Raw genomic sequence first — 14,983 nt, 5'->3', positions numbered from 1 at the left:
TGATCCCCTGGACCCTAGGTCGAAGCTCAACCACTGATCCACGCCCAGCCGGGCTATATGTATTTCTTAAACAAAACTAACATGTATATTCACATGCATATCTATAGAGGGGCATTTATTTCTAAATAAACTATAAGAGGAAATAATATAAATAAGTAAAATCTGAGGGAAAAATAAGATGAATTCAGAAATTGGGAATTATCATTTTATAGTTCATGTTAATAAAGTGATAAATGAGATCCTGATTGCAGTTACTCAAGATAATAGGAATTTAGTATCTGTTTGGATAAACTAAAAATATAGTAATTATTAAATTGTTTCTTGGCATATTATAAAAGTGGTTTGAAAAAAATGTATGTATAAATTTATTATGTATTTTTAATTATTAATCATATGCCATTAATAGTCTCTATAAGTTCTATAATTTTTAAATTCCCAGCAGATAAAATGTTTCTTAGACTTCATTCCTAATATCTAAACTTAAACTCAGTGAAAATCTGAAACACATTCATCTACAGAAAGTATTGATATATACGATATTATTATGAATTTAATTAAGGTTTACAGTTCCATTTTTAAGAAGTGTACCTTTACATAAATTGTATTAGTAAGATTTATCATTAGCCAGCTATGTGCTTTATTCATTGAATCTAAGATGCCATTGATTATAAGGCATAATTATTTTGTGTTACTAATGAAGAAAGAAATATTGGCAACTAAAACTATGGCATACTATTGATTATTAGATGAATCTTGGTTTTATAGATGTTAATATGTGGAAAAATGTGTATTGTAGAAGCACTGAGGAAAATACTTGATTTTAATGTCCCTATTTGTCAGTAATTTTAAACATAAACATCATTTTCTTTTTTTAAAGAAATGCTTTTTAAGAATAAAAATTAAATGGCTAATATTGAATTTCAACTGTAATTGAAAAATGAAATTTAAAAAAAGGATTAAATTGTGCTGATAAATATTAATTATATTGACTGTAATTAATCCTTAGCAACTTTATATGAAACACCTAAGTAAATTCACCTTTTTGAAAAAAATGATGTCCAACCTTAAACAGGAAGTAATTTAATTTATAGTAATTTACAATACAATGTTAATCTCACAAATGTAAGGTTAACTAAAATACAGAACCCTTTTAAAGCTTGATTGTTTGTCCCAGATGAGTTTAAGCTGGATTCTTGAGTTGAACCTGAGGCAGGAGTAATCTCACCAAATTAAATGTTTCTTTTAAAAAAAAAAGTTTATATTTGATAACTTTAAAAATAGCCCCAGTGTTTTTCACTTGGCTTGCAAAGAAAGAAATTGTAATGTGCATGTGTTTTTGCTTGTTTTCTTCATTTATGATGAATTGGATGCATTAATTACAACAAATGGACTAATTGGATAAGATTCATTGTTTGTCAAATTTTTGCAGAGAATCAACAGGGGGCAACTGCAGATTGACACTGTGTAGACTGCAGCTTATTACACAGCCTCTACTAATATGTGGGCAGGATTTAGATGAGTGCATAAATTACATCTGAAAATCAGATATAGATGTCAAGTATAAACAGAGAGGTTTTCTAGTGCCTTAGACTTATCAAATGAATTAACATTTCAAATGTATACTTAGTTTGGAATTGCCCTTTGCTTTCTGAATCAAGCTGTGTTTTGATGTTTATTATACTAGCCTGAATATGTGTTGCTAAAGTTTGCTAACAGATCCCTGTAATGTTTTAACAAAACAAAGCTTGCATGAAGCCTTTATTATTAATTTAGTCTGTATTACTTTTTTGCTTTACTTTGGTGATATTTCTAGAAATAGCAAACTGTCAGTTTATATGAAGAATGTATTTATGAAATTTTATTAGAATTAATATAGTAAACTCTTTGTGATCCATGATGGAAGAATGGAATGCTCTTTATTTGGTATTTTACTTATATGTTTGTTGGTGTTTTTTTTTTACTTTTGGATCATCTGATTTCCTGATGGCTATCATTTGTCATTCTACAGGCAATAGAGATTTCTGGGTGTTCGAAAGTCAGATAAACTTTAACCATAAAAATTTACTAAAAGATAATATAGTTTCATATTGTTCTTTATTCATTAAACTGTTAATTGATAGCAGTATCTATCCACTGGTTGTTGAGCTATAATGTCATTTTAAAATCAGTAAGATTTTAAATGCAATAAATAGATCAGGTATCATAGAAATGTACACTTGAAACCTATATAATCTTATTAACCAATGTCACCCCAATAAATTTCATTTAAAAATAAATAATATACACTTAAAAATAAAACCAGTAAGATATGTTGGAAATACTAGATTAGGAATGATACAAAGACCATATTGTCTTTACTGAATTTGTGACTTTGGCAGTTTATTTAATCTTTTGGAGAAGTATTTCTACTAGTTTAGTGCTGCTTATACCTGCCTTGCCTAGTTCAGAGTTTTTCTCAGGATCAAATGAGATAGTGTAGGCAAAAGCACTTTGATATTTTAAGTGTTCTATAAATACAGTTTTATCATCTTGAATGTTCATTCCTAGAGTACTTGGCACTAGCTGTCCTGAGCAAGTAATTCCCAAATCTGGTGGAGTGTCAGAATCCCTTAGGGAATTTTTTAGAAGTCTGATTGAGTCCCACCTAGTAGATCAGTATCCTGGGGTTTGGTCCCACAACTCTGTAATTTTTAAAATTTTTATTTTGCACTCATTTCAGACTTGCAAAAATAGATCCAAGCTTCCCCAGGCTCTTCACCCAGCTTCCTCAAATGTTAACATTTTATGTAACCAAGGCACAATGGTCAAAACCAGGGGATAAACACTTACATAATCCTATTAGCTTATTTAGAGACTTCATGCAAATGTCAGTTGGTTTTTTGACCACTATTCAATTCAGAATCCTACATTTTGTTTTATTGTCATGTCTCCTTACACTACTCAAATTTGGGGTAATTCCTCAATCTTTTATGGCATTTTCAGTTTTTGAAGCATACTGGCCAGTTATTTTGTAGAATATCTCTCACTTTAAATCCTTCTGATGTTTTCTCCTTAGGAATCTGTATTTTTAACAGACAGCTTTCTAATGCAGGCTGCCGTACACATTTATGAATTCCTAATCAATAGCAACCTAATTCTTATTCCCCTTTGAGGTATCACCTATATACCATTTTAGAACTTACAATAAACTGATATGACTTCATTGTTTCTAAGAATCAGTGTTCTAAGTAAGTAACCCTAGTTTGAAAGCTTAAAATGTGTCTATATTTGGTTCAGAATTATGTCAGTCAGTGACTTCAAGTTTTGGAATCAGCTTTTTTATTACATTCTATAGAAATGTACCTTTTTTGAACAGAAAGGGCATATGTAAATATTTTGGACTTTGAAACATTTAGTAGGAAATTACTATAATCTGAATTATCTCTTATAAAGTTAGGATTTGAAAAATATTTTTTTTATGGATGGTTAATGAGTTTATAAAAGAATATGCTATTTCAGGCCTATAGAACATTATTGAAAGAAAATACGGTGTGTGGAAAACAGAAGTGTCTTTTTTATTTTAAGTACATTTTTAAAGTACTTGATACAGTGAAGGTATATCTAAGATATGGGAAACCTACCCTCTACCTGAATGGGTGGGTGTTTAAGATTGATTTGGCAACACTTATTAGTGTTTCTTTTGTAGAGATTTAGGCTATATTTATCTATAAAAATAATGTTTAAACAGCTTAATCCACTGACCTCAGAGAATTTTCATTTAATTACCTCACACCACTAGAAAGGAACAGTATAACCTCTTCACAGACATTTGTAAATACAAAAAATGTTAATATCTCTTTCCGATTTCACTGAAGTTTTTATTGACTGGGATGTGCATCTTTACGCAGCAACTTAGATACTGTATTAGAATATGTATTTTACCTAAGTCCTTTAGCTTACCCATCACTGAGAAAATGTTTTTAAGCAATGTTTTGAATAGTACTAACAGGTTTTGATTTGCATTTATGGGAAATTATTATTTAAGTATCTAAACTTTGCTTTTACTCATTTTGTTCTCATCTTACAAATTAGTCTAAAACATGCATTTAGGTTTGGAGATGGATAGCAAATGTGGAAATACATCAGATATATATTTCTGTTACTTGGTTTTACTTAGAGTTATCCCTGATTTAGCCATTGAAACTCATCTGCACAAGTGCCTGAGGTGTGCTGAGTAATCATAAGTGTTATACTGTTTATCCTTAGGATAAGGTTACTGGAAGAGAAGGCTTGAGAGGATAATTCTGGGAAACTAATAATGTGTCATTTCTTGATCTGGAAGCTGATTACACATTTATGTTCATTTGAGAAAATTCAGTGAGCTGTATGTAGTATTCTTTTAATGTATGCACTTTTCTGAATTTACATTATACTTTAGTATTAATAGACTATTAGGTTTAGGAAAAGTGAGGGATTGCATTTGGGGGCATTTTGAGATTGTGATATCTGTAAGTTATACATACGGGTATGTCTAATAAGTGGTTATATGAATCTGAAACTTGGGTGAAAGGTCTGAACTAGAGATAAGAGATTTTGGAATCTTCTACTTTTAAGTGGTAGTTAAGAATAAATTTTCCTCGTACAAAGGCATGTCTGTGGTTCCCAGCCTTTAGACATGTAAGAATTGGAGGCAAAGAAATGTAGACTTGGAAAAGTCTGGTGCCAGCTTGCTCCTTGCAGGCTCAAGATCAACCATCCCACATAGGGAGGAAAAAAAGAAGGAATAGTTTAAATTAAATCTCCCAGGGATAGTATATAGAGAGGGAAGACTGAAGACAGAACTTTGAGAAATACCAAAGTTTAAGTGTTGTCAAGGACCGAATCTTGCTGAAAACCAATATACTAAGGGTAGGTGGAGGAAGAGGAGCTAAAGATGTTTAGTGAGAACTAGAAGAATATAGGGTCATGGAGCCAAGGGTGCAGGGAAGGAAAAACTGATGTTATGTGTTGGTAGATAAAACTTTAAATCTCCATTGGATTTGGCTTTACAAAGTTCATTTGTGGTCTTAGAGATTAGGAGTTTTAGGCTTTGGAGTGAGGTATTAATTTCTATCTCTATTCTTACTATCGGTGTGACTTTCAACAAGTTATTTAACTTTTCTAAGCCTCAATTTTCTCTTATAAAATAATAGCATTTGCCTCTCAGTTGTAGGAACATCAAGTGAGATGATGTATGTAAAGTTCAGATTATAGTGGGTTGAGAAATGAAACTGAAGTAGTCATTACCTATAGGCAACTTTTTTGAGAATTCTGGATGAGATGAAGAAAGAACAAATTCATGCAGTATCTAATAATAGGTAGGACCTTAAGGGAGATTTTTATTTTAAGAAGGAAACCGGAGTAAGGAAAAGGGACCAGAAGATGGAGGAAAAGACCAATGAAAATGGTGAGAGGGAATGAATTATAACTGTGGTTGGTTCCTTAATGTTGTTTCATAATATCTTTTTGTACTTTTATTGGTTCCAACATGAACTATATTTTTACTCCCATTTACCAGAAGAGTGCAGGTGAGATACCAAGAATTAAGATCCTGTTGAAGGTGGTAATTACACCAATACAACAATAACCTGCAAATAAATCATTCTAGAATTTTTTTCTCGCTTCCCATCTAGTCAGTAACCAAGTCCTACTAGTTCTGCTTCCAAAATAAGAATTGTGTCTTTTTCTCGGCACATCACCATGGCCCTGTCTTGTACGCCTCATCACTCACTCTAATCATGATTTGCCTTATCACTGGTTTCCCTGCTTTGCATTTCACTTCCTCTGGTTGCATTGCTCTCTTATTTAAAATTTTTCCTCTCCCCCAATTTTATTGAGATATAATTGACATATAACATTGTATTAGTTTAAGGTATACAACATGATTTGATATATGTACATATTGTGAAATTATTACCATAGTAAGTTTAATTAACATTTATCAATCACATAGTCATACTTTTTTTTCTTGTGATGAGAATTTTTAAGATTTACTCTCTTAGCAGCTTTCAAATACACAATACAGTATTGTTGACTATAGTTTCATCCCCAGAACTTCCCCATTTAAATTCTCATATTTTTCATTTGCTTTTTTTTTCATTCATTCGAAGATATCTTGGTGCCGTTTGTTGTTAGTGGTGAACCTGATAGATTCTTTTTTTTATTATGTTTTTATTGATTTTAGAGAGAGAGGAAAGGAGAGGGAGAGAGAAATAGAAACATCGATGAGAGAGAAACATCCATCAGCTGCCTCCTCCTGCACACTCCCTACTGGGAATTGAGTCCAAAACCCCAGTGCCCTGACCTGAATCGAACAGGTGACCTCTTGGTGCATGGGACAGTGTTCAACCAACTGAACCACAGCAACCGGGCGATGACAGATTCTTTTTAAATTCCTGACCTGTGGAGGTTAAAAGCTGGCCTTCAACCAAAACGATAACTCCTGCATGTCATACAAGGCCTTCTTTGATCTTCACTCTATCTAGGTGGCCATCTCTCTGTTTCTTCCTCTCGCAGCACTCTGTGGATTCTGGATACAACCTTATCACTGCATGTTCTCATTCTTCTGTGGTATCCCCTACCTCTTTTTTTACTACCTGTTGAACTCCCTTTCATCATTCAAATCTCAGACTTCAATTTTCCTCTAAAGCCTCCTTTACTCTTCAGTAAACAGAAGCACTTCTTCCTCTATGTTCACATTACATTCAGTGCTAAGTTCCATTTTAACATTTTAACTGTGATCATAGTCCAACAATATTTTAAGGTTACGAACTTTGTCTACTTTCTCTTCAAATCCTAGAACCTAGGAAAGTGCTTGGAATGTAGTAAATAGAAATAGTGATAATTAGTTGAGAAATTACTGTGTGTCAAGATTTTGCTAAGAGGTAACATACATTATCCCACTTAATTCTCAGCATTAGAGGTAGCTGTTATAATATCCCTGTTTTCTAGGCAAGGAAACAAAGGCTAAACAAAATCCAGTAACTTGCCCAGTGTATCACAGATAGGTACACAGTGGAATCAGGTTTAAAGTCTTTGATTGTGTGATTTCAAAGTTCATGTTCTTAACCTCCAAGTTGTCCCACATTAGTAAATAATCATTGAAAAATTCTGAGTTTTCTATGTTTGGAATATAGATATTTAAAATAGAATTCTCCTGATTAGCAATTAGCATGGCTTGTGAGTAACATGGTACTTTAGAATTATGTCCTCCCATCTGTTGAATCAGATTAGGAAATGTGGGAACTCTTTACTGGTACTTCTGATCAGGACCAAAAAGTGAGAAACTCATTTTCATTTTAGACATTCGTATTTCATGTGTATGTATAAATATCAGTGTGTGTGTATATACACACACACTGATATTTATATATACATATATATACATATATATGTGTGTGTGTATATATATATTTAGAAATTTATAGTATATCTAAGATAAGCTTTCACAAATGAAAGAACAATTTATAAAGTGTTTTAAATAAGGAAAAAATTACTGTGGGGAATAGATGGGATTTGAGGACATTAAATGTAATTTGAATTTACTAAGAGATAGAAGGGAAAAATCCCTCATTTAAAATCTACAAGATAGCAAAATAAATGAATTATTTTAATTATTAAATAGTTATATGAACTGATATATTCCCATGAAAAATAACCTTCAGCCTAAGAAACAAGTGATAGAACTTGACCACCTTTCTATGCTTTGAAGTACATTAACTAATAATTAATTTGTATTTGCTTTGCTAGAATGCAGTTTTTGTCTTGAAAATGTCATTATGGATTTCATAATAATCATCATATTTGGTTGAACATTCAAGTGCTGTAAAATTATGTAAAGCTTATCATGACCATTGTAATTTGATCCAAAATGAAATAATGTAAAAAGATCTTACTGTCTACTCTTTTTCCTGTTGAAACAGCAAACTCATTATTACTTTGGGTAAGAAACAAAAAAGAAAAAATGAATCTTCAGATGAAATATCTGATGCAGAGCAGATGCCACAGCATGCATGCAAAGAGGAAGACTCTCAAGTGAGTATTAAAGTTTTTTCTGAGACATGAAGCACTCCTAGAATTATTTAGATAGCATAATATTGCTTGATGGATATTTGTACTGTAGTTTAGTAGTAAAAGTACATTTTATTGTATAGCAGAACTTAAGATGTGATAGCATTACTACAATGTGCTCCTAGCAGTATTACCATAGAATGTTAGGCCCCGGGGGGAAACGTATATATCCTCTCAAACCCCTCATTTTTCAGATAATGAAAGTGAAACCTAGAGAGATTAAGTAATAATCCAAAGTCCCTGCTGTCTTTGAACATGAAGAAGTATCTAGTAATATCCTGTAGTTATAGAATGTTTTTGAATGAACTTAATGATGGAGATATTAACTTTAAAATCACCTACAAATGATAAAGCAAATGGATTGAATCATCCCTAGATATAATTCCTTTGGTCTGCTTCTGTCAAAGAAAAAGATAAACATTTATATTAAAAATCCCCCAATGTAGACAAAAATACTGTGTTTTTTGCCCCTTTTGGGGGGAATAGGTGGATATTTAAAATAACCTTGTGAAGTTAAAAATATAGTGAAGGTCATAATAATTCAGGCCACCCTCTGCTCTCTAATAATTAAAGTATGATTATAGGCCGTAGGGGTGGTGGCTGTTGTTGAATTATGGGGCCAGAAAGCCCCTGAATGGCCTTTCTTCTTCCTTATGCAGCTTCTTATCCAATGGGATAGTGGCTCAAGGCTCCTGGGCTGCTGCAAGAGTTGAGGTAAGGGCAGTGACTGAAGCTCCTAATATTATATGGCCTGGCTTTTTCTTCATTTGTTATCCTTAACTTAGGTAAACTTATAATTAACTTATTCAACATGAGAAAATTTAGTTTACTTTTTCCTAGAATAATGCTGGCCATTTTTCCATTACGTAATCACCAAGTGATGAAATGGTAGAATAGGTTAACACACATTTCTTCCACACCTTTCACTGTAGTGTTAGTTTGCTTTGATACATGTTACTTTAACACAAAAAAGTTAAATAGAAAAGGAAGGAAATATTTTCTAATAAACATTTATAAATCTATTTTATTGATATATTTAAATGTATCATTATATAAATGATAAAGAGGTTCATGTAGCTTTTAACCACAGGGATTTGAAGGCTTGAAAAGTAATTTAAGTTTAAGGTTTGGAGTCAGATGGAAATCTAAAAATATAAATATGGTATTTAATTTTGTACCTTTAATCTCAATAGAGAGTATTTCAGTGGTCTGACTATATGTAGACTTAAATTGTTTTAAAGCCCTGAGCAAATTTCATTAGGATTATTATAAGAAGCAAGTAATATGATATCATAATGAAGTCATTTAAAAGCATAATGTTCCTGACCTCTTATGTGAAATACTACAGAGTGATCTGTTGTAGCCCTTAATATATAAGAAGAAAAAAAAATAGAAAAAAGAAATACGAAGAAAGAATTTTGTCATTATTTTAAATCATAGTTTGAAAACCATTATGGAGGAAGAAAGCCAGAAAAATCACATTAGCAAAAAATGTGGACATCAAATTAGTTTTTTATATTTTTAAAGTAGTAGAGCTGTTGTATGACAAAGAAAGATAATTGATGAGAATGACACCTTGTTTGGATTTGCCTAATATGTAACTATGTACTCAGTGTAATATAATTTATGGTAAAGTCAGCTATAATCTTACAACTCACACAAAATATTTTAGACTAACAAAGTCTTCATAGGCTTAGAGAGCTGTTTACAATAAGTGGCCCTCATTCTGTCTTGGGAAGAATTACCTGAATGTGCACTTTTTTTAGTTCAAAGGATTCTTTCATGACAATCATTTACTGTGTACTAAAGACTAAGTGAGGCATTTCAAAGTACTAATAGGTGCATAAGCAACTGAAAGGAAACTAATGCTCAAAATACCTAATAGAACCTTCTAAAAGTATACCAAATTATTCTCAAACTTTATTATTTAGGAGATTTGTGCCTAATGAGACATAACATTGATAACACATGTTATTGTTAGAATAATAAATGTCACTGTTGGTTATTAAACTATTCTTGAACATTAAGAACTGTATGATGCCCTTAATAGAAATCTAAACATTCCTTCAGCTGATTATTAAATTAGAGATCCTTAGAATTTTCCCCCCAGGGAATGATAAATATTTCATTTACTTTCACAACAGGATGTGGGAAAATTGGGTTTTTAGAAATCCTTTTATTGTAACTTTTATATGCCACCTTCTTGTCTCTGATATTAACAAAAGAGGTACCTTGAATTTTGAAATGTAAATGTCTTCTTGGCCAGGAGATGGTGGCTCATCCTAAATGAGGCATGGAATTGTCTACTGCATTTGGCTGAGCTGGCTCACCACTCTGGTTGCTCTTTCTCTAAATATAGCACTCGTCTCAAGAGAAAGAGGCAGGGGCACTCTCAAGGCCACTGCAACCGTCTAGATGCAAATACGTGTGTCCCCATACTGCTCATGATTCAGCCATTTTTGTCATGGCTATGGGAGTATGAAAGACCTATCAAATTGAAGACATTGTCAGAATTCAGAAGGAGAACACATGGGTTATTTGCTGGTTACATTTTGGGAGGATGTCATGGGAGTTACTAAATATACAAAAGAAAATGGAATAGAAAAAGGAAGAAGGGATAGATTTACCAAATATTGAACAGTAAAACAGTTAGCTGAGATGCCTCCACCTACAACATTTTAGGGAGGTGAAAAAATCAAACCTAAGGCCTTTGAGATTTTCATGTCAATGTGAGAGTTCGTTTTTATAGTGGGAACATCAGACGTTAGATATTTAGGGAGGTAAGTAAAGCTATGTGTATTTGATACCTAATTTAAAATTACTTAGGTTATTTAAAAATTATGTTACTACATGTCATACTTTTTTTAAGGTTTATTTCTATTTTTATGATAGTGATATTCTTTGTTTTTAAGGAAAGGCAGTAAAGTAATAAAACACTGATTCCTCCTTCATTCACAATTATTTCATAGATTTACTACTTATTTTGTGTATTTCTTTTAAAACATTTTATATTTTATTTTATTCTATTTTAAATACAACTTCATTAGTTTCATGGCAAATGTTATTTAATTTCTTCTTCTAGTTTTATGCCCTTGACTAATTATTTAACCAGTATTCATCTCATGTACTTTTTAGGTTTTGGGCAAAAATTGTGAAAGTATTAATAGTTTAAAATAATGTGTTGCCCCAGATGTGAAATAGTTAAATAAATATACATTTTTACTCCTCTTAATAAAAGTGTCTAAAGAAAAGTAATAAAGTAATTACTAATAAAATATATTTTGCCCAAGTTCTGACAGCTAACTAAAACAAAATCTTTTCATTCTTAACAATTTCTAAAGAAAAGCAGTAAAGGTATTACTAATCTTTGTTATTTGAAACTTTAGGAAGTAAGTCTAGAGATTGTCAGCCTTTGGCAAAAGGTAAATGATAATCTTCATTTAAGTAAAAAGAAAGATGAAGAAAGATGAATGTAGCATACAATTTTTACATTTTAATGTACAAAACTGCCACACTGGAGTAATTATTTTAAAATCTTTCCTTTAAAATAAGTCATAAATATGATCCTTATGGTTCATTACAGAAAAGAAGATCAAATCGTCAAATTAAAAGGAAAAAATACGCAGAAGATGGAGAGGGGAAACAATCTGAAGAAGAGGTTAAAGGCTCTCTGAAAATAAAAAAGAATTCAGCTCCTTTACCTGGGGAACAGCCTCTGCAGTTATTTGTGGTAAGACACATTTGGGATTATGACTACAAAACACTTTAAACCAATGTAAATTCTTTAAAAATGCTTTCATTATTTTTCCTTCTAAAACCTGCTTCTACTTTTCCTCCTGGATTCCTTATTGCAGTTAATAGAACCATTAATTATTCAAATCAGAAAGCTATGGATTCAAATATATATTCTTGAAGCTTCTCCAAACTTTGTACTGAAGATTCTAATAGTTTCTCAAGTCTTACTAAAATAACTATGCCTTCTTAACACAGCATGTGAAATGCTTTGTATGGATTTTCTGGCCTTATCTTCTGCCACTTCTTTAGAAGCAATCTGTCCATGGGCTTTATGGCGCTAATGCCCTAATGCCTTGTTTGATGCCTCTGTCATTGCATAGGCATTTTTCCTTTTTGTATAATTTTTTTTAAGTGTTTTTAAAATTGATTTTAGAGAGAGAAGAAGGGAGAAGGAGCTAGAAATATCAATGAGAGAGAAAACCATCAATCAGCTGTCTCCTGTACACCCCTTCCTGGGGAAGGAGTCCACTACCCAGGCATTTGCCCTGACTGGGAATTGAACCTGTGACCTCTTTGTGCATGGGTTGACACTCAACCACTGAGCAACAGTGGCCAGGCTGTATAATTTTTTAAAAAAACATGTTTTTATTGATTTCAGAGAGAGGAACGGAGAGGGGGAGAGAGAGAAAAAATCAGTGATAAGAGAGAATCATCAATTGGCTGCCTCCTGCACGCCCCCCCCCCCTTGGGGATTGAGCCCACAACCCAGGCATGTGCCCTCACTGGGAATCAAACCATGACCTCCAGGTTCATGGGTTGGTGCTCAACCACTGAGCCACACTGGCAGGCCCAACCTGTGTAATTTTTTAATCTCCCTTTTCTCTAACGGATTGTGAACAGCCACCATCTGGTAGCTCATTCACCTGGCACCTTGGACAAGTGCTTACTTACCTTCTCTGTGCCTGAGTTTCCTAATCTATAAAACGGAGATGATAATAGTACCTACCTCATAGTATAGTTGCAATGATTACATTAGTTATGCAGAGCTCTTAGGATAAGGCCTGTTACATTAAAAAGCACAATATGTTCACTGTGATGATGCAGATGATGTTGAGGACTGTATCAGTGGTTTATGTTTCTGTATTTCTAACATTTGGTGTCTGGCACATGTGTTATATCAATGTTTGTTGAACTTTTATGTTTTCATAAACATACAAGGGTGAAACCTAAAGGAATTTTCAGAATATGCCATTATATTTTTCCTCCTTCCTACAGGAGAATCCAAGTGAAGAAGATGCTGCAATTGTGGACAAAATATTATCTACTAGAATTGTGAAAAAGGAAGTAAGTGATGGTACATTACATTTTATATTTTATATTCAATGGTCTGATAATAAAAGTCATAATTATTGATTTTATTTTCTTAGATATCACCTGGAGTGATGATTGATACAGAAGAATTTTTTGTAAAATACAAGAATTAGTAAGTATTTCGGTTAGAAAAATAATAGAAAGATGTTAAGTATACATTAATGTATTTAACTACATTAAGTTAAATTGATTTTATTTTTGTCTGCATTTTAAATGTTTTATTTTTTATTCCATGAAATTAAACATAATTAAAAATGAGAAGACAACATTTCATGTTAAAATTGAATTATTTTTCAGAATACATTATTAACATCAAAATGCAGGAATCTATAAAATATGCTTTTAGCCCGGCCGGGCATGGCTCAGTGGTTAAGCATTGACCTAGGATCCAGGCGATCGGGGTTCGATTCCTGGTCAGGGCACATGCCCAGGTTGCGGGCTCGATCCCCAGTCGGGGGCGTGCAGGAGGCAGCCGATCAATGACTGTCTCATCATTGATGTTTCTCTCTCTCTCTCTCCCTCTCCTTTCCTCTCTCTGAAATCAATAAAGATATATTTAAAAAAAAAAAAAACTTTTATAAGTTATAGAACATTATTTGTTACATTTGTATTTTTCAGTTTTTTAAAATTTTATTCACCTCTTTTTTATACTTTGGTGAAAGAAAATGATTTAAATAAAGTTATATTAATTTCAAAACAAGTTAGCTTTCTGATCATGACAAAACTATTACAATGAAGAAATAAGCGATAGAGCACATCATGTTACCTTACGATTCAGTTTACCATTCTGTTAATAGCAGATTGCAAACCTAGGCTACAGTCTTTTCAGGATATAGTGATCACCATGTCTGTGGGCATTAAATGAAATGATGAACTATTTGTAACATGGACGATAATATTTTGCATTGAATACTATGATTAAATCTGAAACAAAACAAAATGTTTTTCTATATTATTCTAATATGTTGCTTTTATAAATATTGTAGCTCCTATCTTCACTGTGAATGGGCCACAGAACAGCAGCTTTTGAAAGATAAAAGGATCCAGCAGAAAATCAAACGATTCAAATTGAGACAAGCACAAAGAGCACATTTTTTTGCAGACGTAAGAAAAAAATAAATAAATGAGACTGTTATGTGTTGAACTCTGAATATATTATTATATCAAAACTTTAAGTATTATTCATATTATTTCTTAGGTCTTAAACTTTGACATTGGCTATAAATGCTGTCTACATATAGTATTTTTCTTTTCCCAAATTTAGCTTGGAAACTAGCTGAAACAGGAATACTACTAATTCAGAATATAGATAAATCCTGTATTGTTAGGTTAGCATGTATTTCAATACTTAGAGTTGAATGTGAGTGTGTTAATATCTCAGGATTTAACAACAAAGTTAGGTAAGTAATGGAAATGGTAAAGTAGCAAATAAATGGAAAAAAGATTTTTCAAATATATTTCATATTTTCCATACCAGCTTTCTATGTATGAACAGAACATCATTGCAAAAAATCATTGACCTTTCTAGGCTTTACTAAATAATCTGATGTCCTTTCCTGCTCTAAATTTTTTCTTCTTTTAATAGACTATTTTTTAGAGCAGTTTTAAATTCGCCTAATTCTTTGTGGGCCCTGGCCCTGTAACTCAGTTGTTTAGAGTATTGTGGCAATAAGCAAAGGTTCGGTCTCCAGTCAGGGCACATGCCAGAGGCAACCAATGAATGCATAAATAAGTGGAACAACAAATCGATGTCTCTCTCGCTCTCTCTCAGATAAATAAATAAATTGAT

The 14,983-nt window shown here is 32.4% G+C and overlaps 1 protein-coding gene across 17 annotated transcripts in view; it reads left to right on the top strand.

Annotated features, from left to right (window-relative positions):
* The window catches only part of CHD9 (chromodomain helicase DNA binding protein 9), a 165,929-nt gene that overhangs the window by 82,686 nt on the left and 68,260 nt on the right, over positions 1-14,983 (top strand). For 14 of the 17 annotated variants that reach the window (XM_081118960.1, XM_081118945.1, XM_081118959.1 and 11 more), the window contains 5 exons: positions 7,941-8,052; positions 11,672-11,818; positions 13,099-13,167; positions 13,251-13,306; positions 14,181-14,298. In XM_081118960.1, the coding sequence (XP_080975086.1) occupies positions 7,941-8,052; positions 11,672-11,818; positions 13,099-13,167; positions 13,251-13,306; positions 14,181-14,298 (502 nt within the window). Of the gene's footprint in view, positions 1-7,940; positions 8,053-8,747; positions 8,803-11,671; positions 11,819-13,098; positions 13,168-13,250; positions 13,307-14,180; positions 14,299-14,983 lie in introns of all 17 variants that reach the window. The other 3 variants (XM_081118950.1, XM_081118952.1, XM_081118951.1) reach the window with 1 other exon arrangement.

Source organism: Miniopterus schreibersii (genome assembly GCF_964146895.1).
Source record: "Miniopterus schreibersii genome assembly, chromosome: 18".
NCBI classification, from domain to species: domain Eukaryota; kingdom Metazoa; phylum Chordata; class Mammalia; order Chiroptera; family Miniopteridae; genus Miniopterus; species Miniopterus schreibersii.
This window is presented reverse-complemented; position numbering and strand designations above follow the sequence as displayed.